At 32.9% G+C, this 22,450-nt stretch overlaps 3 protein-coding genes across 3 annotated transcripts; 2 read left to right on the plus strand and 1 right to left on the minus strand.

Annotated features, from left to right (window-relative positions):
• Nucleotides 1–6: 6 nt before the first annotated feature.
• Nucleotides 7–2,594, minus strand: FIB4 (Plastid-lipid associated protein PAP / fibrillin family protein). Its single transcript, XM_007035117.3, has 4 exons — nt 2,178–2,594; nt 852–1,088; nt 490–616; nt 7–364 (listed from the first exon to the last, which is right to left on the minus strand). The coding sequence occupies exons 1-4, from the start codon at nt 2,421–2,423 to the stop codon at nt 150–152; spliced, it is 825 nt and encodes a 274-aa protein (XP_007035179.1). The 5' UTR covers nt 2,424–2,594; the 3' UTR covers nt 7–149.
• Nucleotides 2,595–2,717: 123 nt separating this feature from the next.
• Nucleotides 2,718–6,701, plus strand: LOC18603257 (Transducin/WD40 repeat-like superfamily protein). The gene is made up of 3 exons (XM_018120065.2): nt 2,718–4,491; nt 4,970–5,583; nt 5,879–6,701. The coding sequence occupies exons 1-3, from the start codon at nt 2,911–2,913 to the stop codon at nt 6,408–6,410; spliced, it is 2,727 nt and encodes a 908-aa protein (XP_017975554.2). The 5' UTR covers nt 2,718–2,910; the 3' UTR covers nt 6,411–6,701.
• A 10,938-nt stretch (nt 6,702–17,639) lies between these two features.
• FAO3 (fatty alcohol oxidase 3) lies at nt 17,640–22,052 on the plus strand. Its single transcript, XM_018119882.2, has 3 exons — nt 17,640–18,032; nt 18,527–18,799; nt 20,149–22,052. The coding sequence occupies exons 1-3, from the start codon at nt 17,796–17,798 to the stop codon at nt 21,889–21,891; spliced, it is 2,253 nt and encodes a 750-aa protein (XP_017975371.2). The 5' UTR covers nt 17,640–17,795; the 3' UTR covers nt 21,892–22,052.
• Nucleotides 22,053–22,450: the final 398 nt, after the last annotated feature.

Raw genomic sequence — 22,450 nt, forward strand, 5'->3', positions numbered from 1 at the left:
TAGAACTTTACAGTTGTCAATGGTTAGTCTATTACTAGTTCAGTATTTTTCGACCAATGTAACAAAATAAGATAGCAGAAGATGTGGATACACAAGAGAAGCTTGATTTGGGATGATGATATAGGAAATGCAGATCGTGCTATAACTAATTATGAGATGACAAAAACCCTGAGCTCGCCTCTGTCTCCTCTGGTGATTCGGGTATCGGAATCAACAAATGTAACTTCGAATTCACCACTCCCTGTATTAGATGGAGGCCTCAAAGCATCTGGAATCCGAGGTAATTCCAAGGGTGGAAGTTGTGATAAGTTGCCTTTTGTTTTCACACTTGTCTTTTCAAATGTTATTTTGATATTTGCAGATCCTATTCGCATTAGAGGAGAAGCTTTTTATCAGCATGTTTGTTATCTAAATCACAAGAAAAGAGTAACATGCAGCAAAAATAACAAAAACCAAAAATAGGAGAAACAAGCAATACCGAGTACCAACCTAGGAGTTCAAATTTGTGGGCTAAGGTGGCTGTCACTTCAAGTGGAGGTAGGGGCCATGGGGCTCCCAGTTCAAGTTCCACAATATTATCAAAATCTTTGCTTAAGACATCAATTCTCTGAAAGACCTGAATATAAAACAAATCTTGAATCTTTAGGCTACAAGCAGAATATATCTGTTTAACAGATTTTTTGAAAGATGTGAAAAAACTAATATCCCCCAGTCTTAAAATTAGTGCTGGGGATTTTGTGGTTGGTCAGTTTATACATTAGTGCCATATTTTCTGGTTAAGTACTCAAGGACTGTGATGTGGTAGAGTCCCAAAGCAAAGCAACCATAACAAAATCAGAATTGTTGCACACCTGGCCAAGAGTTATGGGGAGTAGCCTTCCAGTGGGAGGTCCAGGACGACTCCCACCTAGGGTCCGAGATGAGAATGCACTGCTATATATCAGTTTCCATCTCCCTTGCAGCTTATCGAGATCACTAGATAAGTCCACCGGTCCTGCAACTGCTTCAAGCTCCTTGGAAGCAGCATCTGCCTTTTGAATATCATCTTCACTTGCAGCAAGGCCTCTATTCAGCCCAGAAACAATACTCTGCATCCAATCAGCCCATATGTATTAACATACTGCATTAACACATAATTAACTCTATTTAGCCCCCTCCCTTCTCTCCTCCCCTGACAAAAAGAAAAGGCAAAATAATTGGAACTAAGAAACAAACAAAGATTGAGATGTCTGCATAGGTGCTTTCTTATCCCAATAGGATTTGAGATAGAAAAATACTAGCATTCACTTGGTCTGAACTTACTGGAAAACTGTGTCTATGTTTTCAGGAAAGATTTGGGTCAAAGACATCATAAATTTAAGAGGAATGAGCTCATTAGCATCCCAGATCTCCTAGACAAACCAGACATCTCAAAGAATGACAGCATAGAAAAAACATTTTGCTCCACCTCCACCTCAATTTTATAAGTTTCATAATGAACCAATACATCTTACATGCAACAAGGAAATCAATCACATATGTATTTCAAATCCTCCCTTTTCTTTGGGTGCTATTTTATCCTGATCAGTACACCAAAACAAATGCCATATCTTGAGGCATAATCATTTTGATTTATTCTTATGGTCTACATTTCTTATGGATACTTCTATATGCTGATGGCAACCTTGTCTGCCCTATCACTATCTAAAAAGATTAGGGAACTTATGAATTACAGTATAAAAATCCCAAATTTCCGAATCCTCTTAATCTATCAATTGCAATGAATCAACATCTAATAAAAAATTCAAGCCTTCCCACCTTCCGGAAATTAAAAAGAAATTACGCAGTATAGAAGCAAAGTTTTTTAATTCCATAGAATTGGTATATTAAACTGGAATTAATTTCATGTCCTACTTTCCAAGCATCCATTCTGGGAAAAAAAAATAGTAACAAATTCACACATCCATTGGTTTAATTCAACAAGTTAGCCTAGACTGAAGTTGAATTAAAAAAAAATGAAACTTATAACTTTTTATATGAAAAGAAAATCAGAGAACGGAACACTCTTGGATAACCCTTTTAAGTATGAGGGAGTTCCCACTTCACAAAGTTATCAGCAAAAACACATAATTAAGCAAGAAAGAGCAAAATCCAGCAAAAACCCAGAAATAGGTTGTGAAAATTATTACCAAACTTACCAGTAATTTAAGCTTCAAAGAAGCAATGAGTTCACTTTTAGCATTTTCACTGGGAGGAGGTGGTGGGTCAAGAACATTGACCTCATCAAGAGCTGACTTCAAAACAAAGCTTCTCTTCCTCTCAGGACGCCGGTCAACTTTAACGAGAAAAGGAAATCCTTTTTGTTGGAGATTGAGAGAGTTGCTAGTGGAGGAAGAAGAAACGATAGAAGTCGGGGTTTGAAGGATAGAACTTAAAGAAGCCATGGCTTCTGGTTCTGCCTGCTTTGCCTCCCCTGTTTTAAAGCTGTGCAAGAGAAACTTTGTTTTGTTCTGTTTTGTCCTGTAATTTTCAAGTTTTGAGAGTGTTGTTGTCGAATCTTCCACTCCTGTTAGAGAATCCAAAATCAAAATCTATGGCTTGTATGGTTTGACAGGTGCATGGCCACAGGTAATTCGAAGTAGATCAAGCAAGAATAAAGAATTCTTATTTATAACAAAATAAGTAAATTTGTTCATGGGCTACGGCCCAGAGGTGAAGCTAAATTTGCAAGAGAGAGAAAAAATAGAGCAAGATCAAATGGCAAAGATACCCTCCGATAGTCCAACCCTCCCAAAAATTTTCAAACTTTAAAATTCACATTCATTTCCCGCCCAAAACCCACACAATCTTTAAACTCAGAAACTTTGCTTCAATTCCCATTTTTCGCCGTTTCCATATTAACTTCTCGTTAATTTATTTAATCGCATAAAAATGTCAGCGTCGTCGGTTCGCCGGCAGAGAGACTTAAGTCACTTAACCACCGGCAATCAAAAACCGCCGAAAACCCTTACTCCAATCTCCAATCCGACCCTCAGAAAATCATCTTCCGGCAAAGAAAACCCAAGGCCCAGCAGTCTTTCTCGGGCTTCCGTGGTGGTCCAGAAGCCCTTGATCCGGCCAGTTCCACATGTCCAGAAGTCGGCGGCGGTGCTTGGTGGCTCTGACAGTGAAGACCGGGTGCGGTGGTCCACGTCATCGGCGCCAAGAGGTAGGAGTCAGAGCCCATCTGAATTTATTAGGGTTTTTTCTGATTTGAAGAAAGACAGGATCTCAATTGATAGGGAAAAGAAGGGTTTTAGGGATTTGAGAGTTAAAGGTTGCAAAGAAAATGGTGCGTTTAGGGAGAATTTGGTAATGAAAGTGAAGGAAAATGAGAAGAAATTAAACGGGGTTAGAGTTTTGGATGGAAATTGTAAAAAAGATGTTAAATTTAGCTCTGATTTGGGAAAACCAAATGGGGGTTTTGGGGCTTTAGTTGAAAAGGGTGTTTCAGATTTTGGTTCAGAACTTGAAGCTTGCGATAGGATTGATGAGAAATGTGATGCAAAGTTTCTAAAAGAGAAGTCTTTGAGTGGTGGAAAGGGTTTGGAGGTTTCGAAAGAGAAGGACTTGAGTGTACAGGAGAGTGGATGCAGTGGGGTAGGTATTAAATACCCAAGCAAGCTTCATGAAAAGCTTGCTTTTCTAGAAGGGAAGGTGAAGAGAATTGCAACAGATATTAAGAGGACTAAGGAGATGCTTGACATGAATAATCCGGATGCATCAAAGCTGATACTTTCAGATATTCAGGACAAGATTTCAGGCATTGAGAAGGCTATGAGTCATGTTGTGACTGATTCGAATGGTAAAACAAGTGTTTCAAAAGGTTCTGGAGATGAAGATGTGAGTACGAAAGGAGTTGAGAGGAGTCAGAGTAAGCAGGTTGGTAACGTTAAAATTTCAGTTAAAGAATTGAATAGCGAGGAGTTGGAGGCTAGATTGTTTCCTCATCACAAGTTGATTAGAAATCGTACATCATTGAAGGAATCATCAGGGGGCTTCCAAGGTCAGGAACCCTCTAATGCTTTAGACCCCAGTAGCGAATTAAAGGAGGAAAAGAAGTTATTGAGTCCCATTGAGGATAATCCAATAGCTCTGGAGTTCTTGGCTTCACTCAATAAGGAGCAAATTATAGTCACCACAAGGAATGAACAGGTTAGTTTGGAGAATTCTGATACTCAGGAGATGGATGGTGATGGTGCTTCAGGAGCACAAGGGTCTTTGAACATATTTAATGTGAAGCATGGTGTAGAGTTAAATCTTGAATCAGATGAAAGACTTGAGGAATTTGAAGATCAGGAGAACAGGCCAACTGCTGTTACTGGTGAGGAGACTGAAGATACTAACATTTATCAGCTAAATGAAATTGGCCACAAGACTTCAACTGGAGGATGGTTTGTGTCAGAAGGAGAGGCAGTTCTTCTTGCTCATGATGATGGGTCATGCTCCTTTTATGACATTGCTAACTGTGAGGTATACTTTTTTGTTCCAGTTTGAAGTTGTCTTTTTATTCATATCCTTTAATCAACTAGCAGACTTGTCTGATATCTGTCTCTGTTGTTTCATGATAGTGAACCACGTATCATTTTGTATTATGTCATCTCTGTTTGATGATTTGCATTCCATTATGTGTTTCAGTTGTGTTCTTTTCCAATTGAAATGTTGAAATAAAATAAGTTATATTTCTGATTATTTGAATGTCTCTATTGCTTGCTTTATTCTGTTTTCCAGAAAATTGGATGGATTTAATCTTGGAATTGAATAATTATTGAGTTTGTTGAAGCATTGATTTGGAAATTATATGACCAAAATGTTCTCTTACAAATTCGTTGATTAATTTTTTTTTTCTTTTTCAACTCTATATCATGTGAGTATGTTGATGAATACATGGAGTCATAGACACACGACTGAACTTACAACATCTTAAAATGATAGTCCATCGTAATTTCAGGAGAAGGCAGTATACAAGCCTCCAGCAGGTGTCTCACCTAACATATGGAGAGATTGTTGGATTATCCGTGCTCCTAGTGCGGATGGTTGCTCAGGGAGATATGTTGTGGCTGCATCTGCTGGGAATTCATTAGAATCAGGATTCTGCTCATGGGATTTCTATACCAAAGATGTGCGAGCTTTCCACATTGAGTGTGGGGAAACAGCTTCGAGAACGGTACTTGGTCCCTTACCAAATAACACTTTGTATAGAAGAAATACACTTTGCAATAGTTTATCACCAGAAACTCAGCAGTGGTGGTATAAACCATGTGGCCCTCTTATCATCTCAACTGCAAGCTCTCAGAAGGTTGTCAAAGTATATGACGTCCGTGATGGTGAGGAAATAATGAAGTGGGAGGTGCAGAAGCCTGTATCAACAATGGATTATTCAAGTCCACTGCAGTGGAGAAACAGAGGAAAGGTAGTCATAGCAGAAGCAGAAATGATTTCTGTCTGGGATGTGAACTCTCTACATCCTCAGCCATTGCTATCTGTCTCTTCATCTGGTCGAAAAATATCGGCTCTTCATGTAAATAACACTGATGCTGAGATAGGTGGAGGAGTTAGGCAAAGGTTAGAACTTTATCCTATGTTTTTGTTTGATTATCTCAAATTATTTTCCATTGGCTGTTTTCTAGTTTCTCAACAGAATATTTCTTGTGGATCTATTTTTTCTTTTATTGATGTTAACAAATTTAAATTATCATTCACTATTTTACTAATCTCACATAAATTTTGTTGCTTATAATTTGCGATTGCTTAATGTAATGTTGCCTTGCATATGCCTCTTTATCATATCATGTAAGAAGAAAAGAAAGCACAGAAAAATTCCTATTTAGGTCCTAATGTTGAAAAATCTGAATTGCAGAGTAAGTTCCTCAGAAGCTGAAGGAAATGATGGTGTATTCTGCACTCCTGATTCTATTAATGTCTTGGATTTTCGCCACCCATCTGGTATAGGTGCGAAAATAGCAAAAGTTGGTGTTAATGTGCAGTCAGTTTTCTCTCGAGGGGATTCGATCTTTCTTGGATGCACAAATGTGAGATCATCAGGAAAAAAGCAGGGCTGTTCTCAAGTGCAACAGTTCTCATTGCGCAAACAAAGGCTGTTGAATACTTATTCTTTGCCTGAATCGAATGTTCACTCCCATTATTCAGCCATAACACAGGTCTGGGGAAATTCAAACCTTGTCATGGGTGTCTGTGGGCTGGGGCTTTTCGTCTTTGATGCTTTGAAGGATGACGGGCTGCAGCCTTTCATTTATGATTATGGCAACGCTCAAGATGTCAGAGAGATTGTTGGGCCAGATGACTTGTATTCCCCTTCTTTCGACTACTTGGCATCTCGTGTTCTCTTGATATCCAGAGATCGCCCTGCACTATGGAGGCACTTGTCATGAATATGATAGATGCTGGAAAAATGTCACTGTAATTTATCAAGAAACCAGCAGCATAACTATGTTCTTGATGTTTATGTTTGGCTTTTCGTGGCTTGTTATGTAGAACATATAAAAAACTTCTGTTATTTATTGATTGCAGAGGTGTTTCAGTTAGAAAACTGGGTGAGTAGAGCATGATGCAACTTTCCATGTTCTTATGTATTTGGAAGAGTAAAGAAGTTTGATCAATGTGAATATGTGATCATAAATGTTTAAGAAAATGAAAATCTTTTGAGGATTTTGAAGTCCAAATGATATTGATGTGCTAGAATTCTCTTTATTAGTGTCTTGATTAAGTGTGAAGCATGATTTGCTCAAAAAAATCTTGCAAGGTTTAGAAAGTGTTAAGACCAGAGGCTCTGATGATTCTAAATTATCCAAGTTTCTTGATTCTGGCCCCGTATTAATGGAGGTTGATGCATCGGAACTTTATGAGGATTAATAAAGACATTACTTAGCTACAATACCAATCATCCCTTTAGGTAAAACTGGAACCTTGACAATTGACAAAGAATTATAACAACCTTAACTAAAATCTGAAACATATATTTTAATCTGCTTGAAAGGAAGCATTAATCTTCCAGCTGCTTAAGAATCTTCAGCATTTGACAGATTCAGAAACTTCAGCTTCACAATCGTCATTAACTCAGCTAGCTGACAAACCGCAATGTTAGTTTAGACTAGAGCCATCCAAACTTGTACTAGCCATTTGATACCAAGGCAATGATGAGCAAACTATTTGATCTCCAGGTCCCACAGAGCACATGACTGTTGCTGAAGCAAACTACTTTTCAACATATCCTTTTGGCCCAAATCCCTGTTAAAACAAATTCAGAAATGTTAGATTCTCGATATCTGTGCATTCCACTTTCATCAATTTCTCCCACTTCAGTGTACTGGAGGCTGCAGCTATCTCAGCTTTGCCAAGGTGGTAATGAAATATCCATAGCAAATTCAATGAATATTAATTCTGTGTCTCTTTAACTTAAATGTATTGTATTTTGTGGTTTATTCAGGTGACACCATAGTCATAGGCTGTGAGTTTTAGATAAAAATCCTGAAACACTAGGTTTTTTGCTGAATGCTGTTCAATAAGTGGTTTAAAAAGGCTAAGATATAGGCAAGGAGAAGTTTAAAGAAGAGACTAATCTACTATCCAGTCACTTCCAACCCTGTATATTCCCTCACCGGCATCACATGTTTATAACCATAACTAGTGCTAAATGCTGTCAGCCTCGGATAATACAACTGCAACACTATTTGGTTGGAGATTTATGTTCGACTAGGACAAGTAACCACTCCATCATAAAATGCTCATGTTGGGTGGTCCTAGACCATCCTTATTCATGCCATTGCAATTAGATAATCCAATTATGGCTGTGCATAGGTAGCAATTGGATTACTTGGATCCGCTCTGGGATGGGCCAGCTTGGGTTATAAATTTGTTGGGTACGTTTGAGTTAATCTGATTAGTATAACAAGTAAACCCATATCTTATTTTGTACTCCAAACAAATTGGGTTTCACCCATTTTGAAAGCAGTTGAAGAATTATAGCTTTTGCGTTTAGGTTCTATCACTTCATCATGAAAGAATTTTTTTTTTTTGGAGTGAAATATGATTTTGTTAAATTGAATTACATCTAACATATAAATATATAAAGGGACAATCACTAATAGTTTAAAAAATCTTCCCTTTACATGGTTAAAGAGTCTTATTAAAAATCTCTTTATGAAAAAACCATGAAAGATAAAAACCATGAATAAAGAAAAAGAATACCCTTTGAATCATATAATTATTGAGATTACAATATCCATATAATTATTGGGATTACAATATCCATCCTCAACCTAACCACCTTCAAATGAACTTTTAGTCTTCCTAATGATAACAAGTTGAATATCATCAGGCATGTGAGATAAATCAAACCAAGCCACCGCTTCCTCACTCATGTCTTTTGCCCTTTTAGCCAACAAATGTGCCACTTCATTACCCTCTCTTGGACAATGGAGAATAGCATCACAATCAATGCTCACCATTAGATTAAGGCAATCTTCTATAATATGGCCCAAGACACCCGACAAGTGTCTTCTTTTAATCCAATCAACCACCACCTTGCAATCCATTTCACTCTCCTTAATCATAATATTCTCCCTTTGGCAGCAACTTAGAGACCAAACTAAGGCAGCTAATTCAGCTTCCTCCACCGTTTGACCCGTGAGCATTCTTCTCGTGCTAGCTAATTCGACCTCCCCTGATACATTACGAACAACAAAGCCAGCTCCCAGCCACCTTTCACTTGTTATCTCAAATATACTTGCATCCACTTTCAGTTTTCTTTCTCTTGGTGCTTCCCATTTACATGTTCTATGTTGTTGAGAGTTCGTCCTCCTTGTGCTTACCCCATTAACAGACCTGTATTAATCTATCAAATTGCCAGCTAACTCTATTACTTGTACCGGCTCATAACTCTTGTTCCTGAAAATCTTCGTGTTGCGTGCTTTCCACAAACCCTATAGGACACTCACAATTTCTTGTTACTCTATCATGTGGAATAAATGAAATATCCAATCTTGCACATTAGAGAGCATCACCTCTAATTGCCTAAAAGCCCATTTCGAAATTAACCATTTTGCTTAATTTGTAACAATTTAATTGATTTTCTTTTCAAAATTTTCGATATTGTCCGTGTCATGGATAATATTAAATCTAAAAATATATTTATAAGATAGTAATCCATTACTGCTTAATTTCTTTGATGAGTATTATCGTCACCAACCGACATTTGTATCCCATCAAATTGATTGAATAAGATGTTTCATTATTTGTTTTTTTTTTTTCCATTTCTAACTTTAAAAAACACATTTTACACTATCCAAATATAGAATTTATGATATTAATTTTCAATAAAATTATATTAAAACAGAGTGTTAGTATCAATCAAGATTTTTGCCGTACGAATTTGTATATAAACAGAAATCAGAGAGAAGGCTAATCGGTTGAAATAAATGAATGACAATGCCATTTATCTACATTTCGAAAAACCCATTAAAGACTACCTTTTAATATATATATATATATATATATATATATATATATATGATAAATTTGAATATATTTTGAAGTTTCTTCCAAATTTAATTAGATGTCTTTTTCTAATAATTAACAATGTATGGACCATAGTTTTTATGAGCAATGAATTCCAATTGATCAATTGGCTCTTAATGTAATTATTAAGGAAGTTCTTAAAACGACAAATCACGTATTGTAATTAATATTATTTAAGTTTTTAAAGTGATGGAACAAAATTTTTTTATTGTATTTAATAATTAGCTCTCATGCAATAAAATATGATCAAAGTAGCACGTAAGTCCACTGGGGCGGAGCTAACCAATTTTTATTGGGAAGGCCAAAGGTTAAGAAAAATAAAAGTTAAAATTTTTTAAAACTAATATATTGAACTTAACGACCATTAATAATCAAAAGATTTATAATAGACAGTAATTTTATATAACATGTAAATCAAAAGAAACAAAAAGAAAAAACTTATAATAGTGTTTTAGGAAAGTTTTGTTTGACGATGATAATATCTTTTTTCATATAAACAACTATATTATTTGTAAGAAAGTTATCATCTATTTTATTTTGAAGTTTAGTCTTTCTCAATATAAACGACTAAAAAATTAATGTAGTCAATATACAATATTCTTATTTTATTATATTTAAGTTTATAATACTAAATATTAAACTATAATGCATAAAATATAAATAGTTAAATACGATATATAGAATTAATAATTTTTTTTTATACTCAAGATAATTTCCTTTCAACAAAATATAAAATGTAAAGCACATTAAAAACATATACTCAAGATAATTTTTTCTTATATAATTAGGATTAATAAAAAATAATATATTGGTGAAATTTTAAACAATAACTAATAATACAACACTAGAACTTATATTTGATAATTACATATACAATAATTTTTTAATTTTTAAAAATTAAAATCATTAAAAATAAAATCCACATAACAGAAAAAAATCATAACAAGTAAGAGATACAACCTATATAACAAAAAAAAAAAAGAATATAGTTGATGATTCGTAAAAATTTAAAAAAAAATCTATAAAAACTTAAAATATATGAGCAAATAGAATAGAATTGAAAAAAATAAATATAAATAGAAAAAATTAAATAAAACTTTATCTCTTTATAATTTCACAATACAAGGATAGAAAAGAAAAGAGAGAAAGATGAGTGGAGAAACTTAAAAAGTAAAAAAAAAATTTAAGAATTTGAGTAAAACTAAATGGGACTTGTAAGGTCATTTTATTATTTTTTTAATTATATTAATTATTTAATAAAAAAATTATTAAAAAAATATAATATATAAAAAATTTCAAAAAATTTGAGAGGGCCATGGCCCCCTCATTACAAAGGGACGCTCCGCCCTGTAAGTCCATATATTATAAAATTTTCATCAATTTAATTTTTTAACAAAATTTGGTTAATTTAGTCTTATATTTTGAAATTTTGTATAATTGAGTCCTTCTGCCTAATTAGTTAATTTTATTTTGGTATTTTGATATTATCTGTAAAATAAATGAAAAAAAAAAGTTGCTCATATGCATATTATGTAATAAATTTTAAAATCAATTCAAATTAAAATCTTAATAAAGGAACTTATTTTTTATTGACACGTAATTCGCGACATTCTATTCTAACACTCTCATTGCATTAGCTATTTCACTTAGGAGATCAAACCAGTTGATCCTTAAGTATGGTGGATCAAATCACCCAATCCACCGATTTAAGGGTGAGCAAGATTAATTCAGATTAATTACTCATTCAAATTAAATGTGATTTGAGTAAAACGATTTGCTTTAATTGGTTCATTGGATTAATTAGTCTAAAATATTTAGTTCAATTATTTTTTTGTTCGGTTTTTTATTTTAAAATTTTTGGACCAATCTACCCAAAAAACTAAGCTAGTTTTATATATCTATATATATGTATTAATATATATACTATTTTAATATATTAAGAAGAATTGATAGTAAACTTAACTAATAATATACTTAAAATATATTACGATATTTTATGTACATACACAAATTATAATTATAGCAATTTAATATTAGTTATTTATAATTATTTATAAATATGTATTAATATGATATTACAAGTTATATATTTTAAATGATATAACTTATATGTTAATATTATAATATATGATAGTAAATATCCTACATATTAATATGTTATAATTATCACACTTTAGTAATGTTTTGTAATACAAAATGTTATGAATATATATAATTATATTATATATACATATATTTAATTTATATATAAACATTACTATAATTTATAATAAACTTTATTTATATGGTTATACTTAATAACTTTATTAGCTATCACTTTATATTTTATAATATATTATTTATAATTAGTTATTATTATATAAACTTTGATATAAAATATTATAACATATAAGTTATGTCATTAATTTCATATATATATATATAATAAAGTCATATTATATATATATATATATTTAATTTATACATAAGCATTACTATAACTTATAATAGATTTTATTTATATGATTACACTTAATAACTTTATTAGTTATCATCTTAGATTTTATAACATATTATTTATAATTAGTTATTATTTATACAAACTTTGATATAAAACATTTTAACATATAATTTGTATTATTAATTTTATATATATAATAAAATAATATATTATATATACATATATTTAATTTATACATAAGTAAAACTATAACTTATAATAAACTTCATTAATATGATTACACTTAAAAAGTTTATTAGCTATCACCTTAGATTTTATAGCATATTGTTTATGATTAGTTATTATTTATACAAACTTTAATATAAACATTATAACATATAAGTTATATAATTAATTTCATATATATATAATTATGGATAAAGTTTATAAGTTTTAATATTATAATTTGTAAAAAATTATGGTAAAATTTTGGTCCATTGGTCCACAACCGAATCAACCAAACCAATTCTATATTTGATCGGTTTGATCTTCCTGTATATTTGGTTAGTTTTGGTTGGTTTTTTAAAAATAACTGATCCGTTTGATTTTTAAGTATGATGGACCAAACCACCCTATCCATCCATTTGCATATTCCTAATTTTAAGCATTAAAAAAAAGAATTTACCTTAGTCTCACCTTACCTCAACTATGGTATTTTTCATAAGAGTTCCACATTTGAAGAGTTAAAAAATAAGTTTCAATACGCACCCGAGTATTTAACTCATTGGTTGGTGCATGCTCCTCCTACTTAAAAAGTAAGGTTCGAATTCCCCTCCTCCAATTATAAAAAAAAAAAAAAGTTTTCAATACTGAATGTCACGAGTCTACACTTTCAACCCAAAAAGCATATCTATCAACTTGAGGAAGACTCTTACTTTAAACTAAATACTCATATTGTCTCATACTGATACGAAATTTATGACATTATTATAATTGAGATATAAATTTTATAATATTAATTTTAAAAAAATCATGAATCGTATCTTTAGATCATATTTATTTATTAATTAAGTCTCAAGTATTAAAATATTATTATCGAGGAAGATCTTAAAATGATGAACCCCACCTTTGGATTGCATTTAACAATTAGGTATTGAACATTAAAATATTTTATTTTAGATAATATTCGGAATTATGGATCCTTGTCTCTCCATCTTTGGCACCATTTTCCAAACGGAGAAGTGCCACAAAGGGTTGCGGATAAGTATTAGATAGTTGCATAAATTAGTAAGACATGGAACTTAGATTATTGAAATGGAATAATCTAAGAGGCAATTAGGGTGTTTAATTATAACAAGATTAAAGAGCAATCAATATCTAATACAAGCAATTAAGCACAAAATCAAAAGCAAAAGAATATGAAAGGCTCAATCAATCAATCAAAGCTATGGATGGAAGTTGAGCTTCTCCTAACCCACGAGAAAAGCTATAATAAAGTAATTAAGTTGTCATTATCAAATTGAGTGTGCATGAAGTTGAGTTTCTAATTTTTCGTTAATATTGTGTTGTACATATTTTTTGGGGGTTTAATTCGCATGAATTTTCAATTGATAGGGGAACATTATCAAGTCAAAATCTTCCTTAACTACCCAAATTTATTCCTGGCTGTACAAGTACAAAAGCAACCAAGCATTTTCATGTGGTTGAGAAAAGAGTACAACAAATGAAAGAGATCTGTTGGATTCGTATCCCGACCATCCATTTAGAGCCAGCTATAAAGTCACCGAAATCCTTGTTTTAGGTCTCAATTTTTCATAAATTTTATAAATTTTATAATAATATAATTAATTATATTATAAAATATATAAAAATTAAGATAATTAATAAAAATATATGTATATTCTTTCGCTTTTCAAATGAAATGTCTGACGAGTATTTTTTTTCTTTCACTTTTCACATTTTATTAATTCTTAACTATTTATCTCATTTTCAATAAAAAAAAGATAAAAATCAAAATAATTAATAAAAGGACATATTTTTTTGATTTAATGTCTAATAAATCTCTATTTTTTAACGTTTATCAATTCTTACAATATTGTTAATTCTCAACTATTTCTTTTTATTTTCAATTAACTAATGGTAATATGTATAATGGATCTTCAATTAACAGTAAAATTTTTTTTCTTAATCTCAATAACAATACCTCATTTGAATATTTAGGCACTTTAGGCCTTTAAAGTTATTGAGTGGTCTCTACATATACTTCACATGCTACAAATTCGGATATGATTGGACCATCACAACCACCTTTTTCACCTCAGATTCTCACCTGAAAATTCATTTGATAAATTCATTTTGATTATTTTCATCAAACCCAAATTTTATTTTTCATTTTTTCTTTAATTTAATAAATCACCAATTTTCTCTTCAAATGTAAGAAGATGTATACATTCTCCTTGTCTTTCCAACATTTTATTTTGTTTAAAATAGGGCTTTTGAGCCTTTGAGTGATAGTGCATGTTTATTCTTTTCAAATCTAAAAGATAAATTTATGCAAGAGAAGTACTTTTAATTTTAAGAAAGGAGACTGTGGTTTTATAATATAGGATAGAGCTACACTTATTTGTATAAAATTGGATTCCAAATGTACCAAAATGTAATATTTAAGATGAAGAATGAGAGAATCTAGAGTTATAAATGCTATAACATGTATGCAGATAATAAGATTTGATTTGTTTCTTGTATAATATTTGCATGTTTCGTCCATTATTGATGAAATAAATAAATAAATATATTTTTTATAGGTAAAGAAATCGAGCAAATTATTTGGGAATTATATGGATTAGATATGTTCATTGTTTCCCATTAGTCAACTATAGTAGTGTCTTTTCTTTTAATTTGGAACTCTTAAAGCAAGAGAAAAAATAACAATAATTAATTATGAGTTTGTTTATCTTATTATATTCTACCGATGTGGTTGAAGGCCTTTAATTTTTTGTACGGACAGGGCCGACCCTTGGGTGAAGCAACCCAAGCAAGAGCTTTAGGTTCCCAATTTGAGAAGGCCAATTTAAAAAAAGATTTATAATTTTATAATAATTTTAATATAATTAATTATATTAAAAATATATAAAAATTAAAAAAATATAAAAGTAAAAAATAATTAATAAAATTATTTGTTCTTTCACTTTTTTAATTATGTGCCTAATAAATCTCAATTTTTTATTATTTCTTTATTTCTAAAATGCTATTAATTCTTAACTATATTCTCTTATTTTCAATAAACTAACAGTTATATGTATTTAATCATTTCCAACAACTATTTTTTTCTTACTTATTTCTTTTATTTTCAATCAACGTATTTAATGATTTCCAACAACTATTTTTTTTCCTATATATAAAACTAATTATTTTTTTCAATATATAATATCTATTTTTGAAATCTTCTTTTCTCATATGCTTTTTCTTTCTTTAACTTCAATTTTTCTTCAAAGAATATACAACAAGTCTGTTTTTTTATTATCTTCATAAAGCTGTGAGCTTCATTTGAAAGAATATTGCCTTAATGTTGAATGTTCTTTAAAGTATAACAACTATTCTGATTTTGATGGTTTAGATTTATTTTCAAACTTAAAAATATTAAAAAAAATTATATAAGAAGAAAACAGTCTAATTGATATATTTAATCATATAAGAAGACTCGATTCTTTTCCAAATGCATATATTGCTTTTAAAATAATGTTAACAATTCCAGTAAGTGTTGCTTCAAAATAAAGAAGTTTTTCAAAACTAAAATTAATAAAATCTTATTTAAAATCAACAATATCTCAAGAAAGATTAAATAGATTAACTATATTATCAATTGAAAAAAAAATATTAAAAGAACTTGATTATAAAAGTTTAATTAAAAATTTTACATCTCAAAAAGCTAAAAAAAAAAAATTTTAATAATTTTTTTTAATTTTAATAAAAAAAGTCTCATTTGAATATTTCGTTTTAAGTTTTTGAACTTATTGGATCACCTTGCGTGTACGAAAATGGTGAAACTCAAGAAAAATAAAATTTATATGAAAATATTTCTTTAATATCTCCTCATCAATATTCTAGCATACATCTCTCTCTCAGTAGAGACTCTTGTCCCTTTTCTGTGTGGTTAGAGCGAGAAACCCTCATTAAATGAAGCTCACTGCAACGGAAAATGGTGCGTACCACATGATCCACACCCCAAGACAATGGACGACAAAGGGCAAAATTTATATTTATATAAATATAATTCACATTTTACTTTTTTTTTTAAAAGGAAATTTCAATTTTATTTTGGATTCTCAAGCAAGTAACTTTGGGGGTGTGAAACATTTCTTCATTGAATTTGGTGACAAAATGAATGTAATCTAAATGTTGACAATAAGGTATATGTCTTGTGATCATAGATACTATCAATTACATTTTAAATTTATAAATGGTCTAGAAACGAAAATTTACCTTTTTTGTATTGTCTTAGACTAAGGTTTATTATATTATTATTATATATATATATATATATATGTATATATATATATGTATGTGTGTATATATTTAGAGTAATTTACTTTGTTAACAACTCTAGGTTGGCTTGTGATCAACGGCCTTGAGAAATAGACCAAGTTGATCATTTAGTAAGGGTGGTTATATTAATCTTTCAATAATTTATTTTTCCTTATTGTTTGTGAGGTCACTGTCTGAAAAAACTATATGTACCCTGGCAGGCACTTAACATGAAAAAGGCGACGTGCACTGACCAAATCGGCCTTAAGCCCCACTATTGATAATTTGCTGATTGCATGTATGAATTCTTAACTGTGGTCCGGGAATCGACAACATGATTGGTAAGGGCTGCTATTTTGTTTTGTTTTTCATACGAATGGAAAGTAGTTTTGCAGAGAGGGATTTCCAGTTTTGTGTATTTATTTATACATAAGAAAAGTAACCGTCGCAAAGGCAATTAATAAACCATTAAATCAAATCTGGCCATTGATGTTTGGCCATTGATGTTTGGTAGCAATGGCATAAATGATCTCACTGAATACGAAAGTAACCGACCAGGGCTCATTGCAGGCCATAAGGAGTGGTACCCTGGTTATCCCCCTGGAGAATTGCAGAAAAAATGGGTGAAATTCTAACCAAACCCATAGAAATAGGTAACGATAGAAACAAACTGGGGATCATTCCAGAGTGATCTTCAGGGATGAAGGAGAGGAGACCGATATAGATTAGGAATTACTTGCACAACTATCTAACTGGCAAAGTAGTTAAAGCCAACTTGGCATACGTGCTATTAATATTTCCGCAAGGCACTTAAGGATCGGGTACAAGTTAACAGCAGGCACAGATAGGTTCCCTGTGAGACCGAAGTAGTTCCCCTGCTGCTTTTGCTGCTTAGTAAAATTCCCCAAAGGAAAAGGTTTGCATTTAAAGTATTTGAACTAATAGGGTGGTTATGATGTTTAGTGGTTAGAGAAGATTTTTATTTATTTATTATATACATTTTTGTTGTAGTGGAGCATTCTTAATGTGGTCCTTGAAAGTGGCACGCAGGCTAACGCTTTAATGCTTTGCCACAAGAAAGATGGTCTGGTTTTATTTTATAAAAGAAGTCTCATTTTCATACTACAGTTAAGCTTTTCTCTTTGAAATTATACATCCAAATACTACCCTCCACGTTTCCACTATATGTATATGCAGGGTCTAGAACATAAAGCAAAAGAACAAACAAGAAGTCGTAAAGGGAAGAGAATCATAGTGTTATCTCCATTCAACAAAGAGAAAGAGGAGGGGGGGAGAAATGGGAGAAGGTCAGTGTCAGCAGCCCTTGTTGAATGGAGAGAGGAGAGACAGAGGAAAGCGAAGATACGCTCATGGGTTATCTTCAGCTGAGGTACAGACACTGGCTAGCATCGGTGAAGCTGTATTCCCTTCTTTGAAACCAAATTCTGATTTTGAAGGGAAGCAAAACCAGCCAAGAAAGGCTGTGCAGTCCTTCCTGGAAGCTTCAGCCTCTGAATCCCCAATTCCAGACGAGGTAAAAGGACATTCGCTTTGCTCCTTAGCCCTCGTTTTTAACCGTACTCATGCCACATGCACAGGCATGTATTCGTGCACACACCTGGATAAACATGTGAATATGCATATGGCTTGTTCTGGTTTTTGCGTTGGTTCGATTCGTCACCGCAAATTATGATTAGTAGACTTGGGCAAATTCAATTGTTTGATCTCAAGAAGTCAAAACCTTATGCTTTTTATGCAATTCTCTCATGCATTTATATGTTGCTACAAAACAGATAAATGGTAGTGTTTATATGTATAGTTTTATATATGGTTTCTCAAGTTTAAGTACAATTTTACTGAAGTGATGTTGATAGTAATTTAGACAATACAAAGCTATTCCATTAGTTTTATTTCAACTTTCAAAAAATTTAAGTACCCTTTTCTAGAAGGGTACTTTTGTTTTTCTTTGACAGTTTAAAAGGAGTTGGAATTTGATCTGATTTCAACCTCTGTAATCTGAGAGAGCAGGTTGCACAGTTACTGGTCAAAAGAACATTCATGGAAACTCGGATCTTGTTGAGGGTTGTACTCCTGTTACTGTCCACCAGGCTGGGAACCTTGTTACTCTGTGGATCCCTTTGTCTGGGTGATAAATGGCCCTACATCAATTACTTCTCATGCATGCCGTTGGAGAACAGAGAAAAGGTTCTGCAAATGTGGTTTAAGAGCTGGCTTTTCACTCTTGTCAGGATTGCCTTCATCTACTTGAAAGTTGCCTGCCTCTACGTTTTTTTCTCTCGGGTAACCAATGCTTCCCCCCTTGACCTTCTCTATTAATTTTCTTTGTCTCATGTTTGGATCCAACAACGAGGGAACCACTGTTCTTTTCCCATTTGGAGTCCTTTTTTCGATGGTAAATACGGGTAAATTTCCTCCTAAAACAGGTACCAATCATTTAGGCTAAACCTTCAATATATCATAAAACATTTTCATTGTTTTTATGGCTGCTGCCACTGTGGTGATGTAATTAGACATGCGTCCTATGAATGTAAAGTGGGCTAAATTAATGTACAGGAAAATTAGGTGAAGTCATTAAAAATCTTGCTGGAATGGACCAGAAACTACCCATAATTAAGATGCATGATGTTGAGCTTGAGGCTGAGAGAGGGAAAAGGAAAAAGAAAATAACATAAGAAAGGATGAATATATAGTAGTTGACTTTGTCGTCCATTGTCCAATTCTAGTTAAGATATAATTTTCTTAGGTAAAGACCCAATTTCATCACGAAACCATACATTAATCTGATTTAATTCTTGTATTTTCCCTCTTATGATTGACAAACTATCAAATCATATTCAGACTTTTAGACATCTAGAATTATAATTAGAAATATAATTATCTATTAATTTAATTATAATTTGCTCAAGTTTCCATGCATGAACTTTTCAAACTTTGAATATTCTATTTTGATGGGTAAGTTGACAAACGCAAGAGATTTGACAAATCATTTTCTTTAACATATTATATACTTGTTATACAGCCAATTATTTAATTTAAATAATTGAGTCATAATCTTGTTCTTGCTTCCAATTAACGTGAAATCCTTTTACGCAATGTATGGAAGAAGAGGATAAATATTTTGGATCATATATATCTTCCATTTGATGACATAGATAAGAGAAATTAATTATTAGGAGAAGAATTTTAATGATATGTCGAACCTTAATATTTTAGGCCTATTCTTAATGTGGTAGGAATTAGGGTTTAGGCCCATAATTTATGCAATTACTTCTGAATATGTAAAGATAATTAAATAAATGATCAATAATTCACATTAATTAATTTCTCTTGGGTCTAAATCCTACTCAATTGAAGTTCAAACACGTCTTTTTTCACTTTCATTCTGGAGTACATAATCCAATTCAAAGATAGAAAGTAATGTTTAGTCATTGGTTGTGAAGGGTTTGTGTCAACAATCATCAAAATAGGAAACAAAACAAGAAAGTAATTATAGAGTACAAGAAAGGATGACATGAAAGCAGCAAAGCAGACCTTGACTATGCTGATGCTTGGGAATCTTTGAACACATCATTGGCACATTGAATGTCTGACTAAATCCTACTTCTCATGTTAACCATTTTGATCTGCAGGTAGGTGAAAATAATGATAACCCAGCTTGGGAAGCTATTGGGTATCAGGTAGACAATGTTGAGAACTCGAAGCAAGTAAGCAAGGAGAGGCCTCTTCAGAAAGGAATGATTGAGACAATGCACGAAAAGGACTCAACCCTTCTCCAATCCCTAACACAGAAAGGCCTCCAAGTTACAGAAGATACCGAAAGAAACGTCTACAAGATCAAATGTGATGCTGTGATTGTTGGCTCTGGATGTGGTGGTGGTGTTGCAGCCGCAATACTGGCCAGTTCTGGCTTGAAAGTTGTCGTCCTAGAGAAGGGGAGCTATTTTGCTCCGTCAGATTATTCCCCCTTTGAAGGCCCCTCAATGGATCAATTATATGAATCAGGTGGAATCCTTCCAAGTATTGACGGACAGATGCTAATTCTTGCGGGCTCCACAGTGGGTGGTGGCTCAGCTATCAACTGGTCAGCAAGCATCAAAACACCAAAATCCATACTTCAAGAATGGGCTGAGGACTGTCAACTCCCACTTTTTGGGAGCCCTGAATATCTTTCAGCCATGGACAATGTTTGCGAGAGAATTGGTGTCACTGAAAATTGTAAAGAGGAGGGATTTCAGAATCAAATACTTCGGAAAGGGTGTAAAAATCTTGGTCTTGAAGTTGAGAATGTGCCACGGAATTCCTCAGAGAGCCATTACTGTGGATCTTGTGGGTTTGGTTGCAGAAGAGGAGACAAGAAAGGGACTGATCGTACATGGCTAGTAGATGCTGTTAGTAATGGTGCAGTGATTTTAACAGGATGCAAGGCCGAGAAATTCATATTAGAGAAAAACAAGATCTGCAGTAAAAGGAAATTGAAATGCTTGGGAGTAATTGCAAAAACTTCAAACAAAAATATCACCAAGAAACTGCATATAGAAGCCAAAGTAACAATATCAGCATGTGGTGCTCTTTTCACACCCCTTTTAATGCATTCTAGTGGGTTGAAGAATCGGAATATTGGTCGAAACCTTCATCTCCACCCTGTCCTAATGGCCTGGGGTTACTTTCCTGACTCGGATTCAGAGTTCAAGGGGAAAGTATATGAGGGTGGAATAATCACTTCAGTGCATAAGGTGGTAGCAGCAGACAACAAAGTGCGAGCCATCATAGAAACTCCTTCGCTAGGGCCAGCTCAATATGCTGCTTTATGCCCTTGGGAGTCTGGTCTTGACATGAAAAGAAGGATGCTAAATTTTTCCAGAACTGCTCATATGATAACAATTATAAGGGATCAGGGATCTGGAAAAGTTCATGCAGGGGGACGGGTAACCTACAAGTTTGATGCATTAGACAGACAAAATATGCAATCTGGTTTGAGACAGGCATTGAGGATTTTAGTAGCTGCTGGAGCAGTTGAGGTAGGCACCCATCGTAGTGATGGGCAGAGCATCAGATGTAAAGGGATAAGCAATAAGGAGTTAGAGGAGTTTCTAGAATCAGTTTCTCCAGTAGAAGGCCCAATGTTCCCTGCAGAAAAATGGGTCACCCACACTAGTGCTCATCAGATGGGCAGCTGTAGGATGGGGATTAATGAAAAAGAAGGTGCAGTTGATGAGAATGGAGAGAGCTGGGAAGCAGAAGGATTATTTGTTTGCGATGCAAGTGTTCTTCCTGGTGCTATTGGTGTGAATCCCATGATTACTGTCCAGTCCACTGCTTATTGCCTTTCAAAGAGAATAGCAGAGTCTTTAAGACAAAAACTAGTCTTCTGAAGTTTATGAATCCTTCGTCAACAGCCTGAAGATTGACGATAAATGTATTTTATAAGTTTATATGCTTGCATTTTACTGAAGAATAAGAAACAGAGAGGATGGTAAAGTCTGTAAAACTTGCTCATATAGTGACAACAGAAAGGGATTTGATTTTCTTATTAGTTTCCACCGTCTCATAGAATTTCTGACTTTAGGTTTTTTAAGCTTTCAGTAGCATAGTTTATAGCAAGATTCACGAATTGATATATTTACCTTTTATTTGTCAAAATGTTATAACAATTTAAAGCATCCAGAGAGAGGGCAAGGAAAAGTTTTTGGAGATGGAGGGAACAGCTCAGATGCATACAGAGAACATCAATGCTAGGTTGCAGCGGGCACCTTTTTTTTTTTTTTTTTTCCAATCAAAATGGGAGATATAATTGCAACTCAACCGTGGAGGATGGGGGTTGCAGCAGGCACCTATAGAAATAGTTACTTTCACCATGGTTGAGGTGCAAGCTGGCTGGAGTAAAGGGTAGAGAATCATGCAAATAAGGAGTTTATCACAAGGAATTCAAGG

Source organism: Theobroma cacao, chromosome 4 (assembly GCF_053813885.1).
Source record: "Theobroma cacao isolate CCN51 chromosome 4, ASM5381388v1, whole genome shotgun sequence".
In the NCBI taxonomy this organism is placed as follows: Eukaryota; Viridiplantae; Streptophyta; class Magnoliopsida; order Malvales; family Malvaceae; genus Theobroma; species Theobroma cacao.

What these genes read in the sequence shown, in the direction of transcription:
- FIB4 (XM_007035117.3), bottom strand. Translation starts at nt 2,423, where the DNA reads ATGGCTTCTTTAAGTTCTATCCTTCAAACCCCGACTTCTATCGTTTCT. An exon ending in TCCCCATAACTCTTGGCCAG is followed by an intron (nt 617 to 851) that starts GTGTGCAACAAT and finishes TTTTATATTCAG; the next exon opens with GTCTTTCAGAGAATTGATGT. An exon ending in CCACAAATTTGAACTCCTAG is followed by an intron (nt 365 to 489) that starts GTTGGTACTCGG and finishes TAATGCGAATAG; the next exon opens with GATCTGCAAATATCAAAATA.
- LOC18603257 (XM_018120065.2), top strand. Translation starts at nt 2,911, where the DNA reads ATGTCAGCGTCGTCGGTTCGCCGGCAGAGAGACTTAAGTCACTTAACC. An exon ending in ATGACATTGCTAACTGTGAG is followed by an intron (nt 4,492 to 4,969) that starts GTATACTTTTTT and finishes TCGTAATTTCAG; the next exon opens with GAGAAGGCAGTATACAAGCC. An exon ending in GGTGGAGGAGTTAGGCAAAG is followed by an intron (nt 5,584 to 5,878) that starts GTTAGAACTTTA and finishes TCTGAATTGCAG; the next exon opens with AGTAAGTTCCTCAGAAGCTG.
- FAO3 (XM_018119882.2), top strand. Translation starts at nt 17,796, where the DNA reads ATGGGAGAAGGTCAGTGTCAGCAGCCCTTGTTGAATGGAGAGAGGAGA. An exon ending in AATCCCCAATTCCAGACGAG is followed by an intron (nt 18,033 to 18,526) that starts GTAAAAGGACAT and finishes CTGAGAGAGCAG; the next exon opens with GTTGCACAGTTACTGGTCAA. An exon ending in TCTACGTTTTTTTCTCTCGG is followed by an intron (nt 18,800 to 20,148) that starts GTAACCAATGCT and finishes TTTGATCTGCAG; the next exon opens with GTAGGTGAAAATAATGATAA.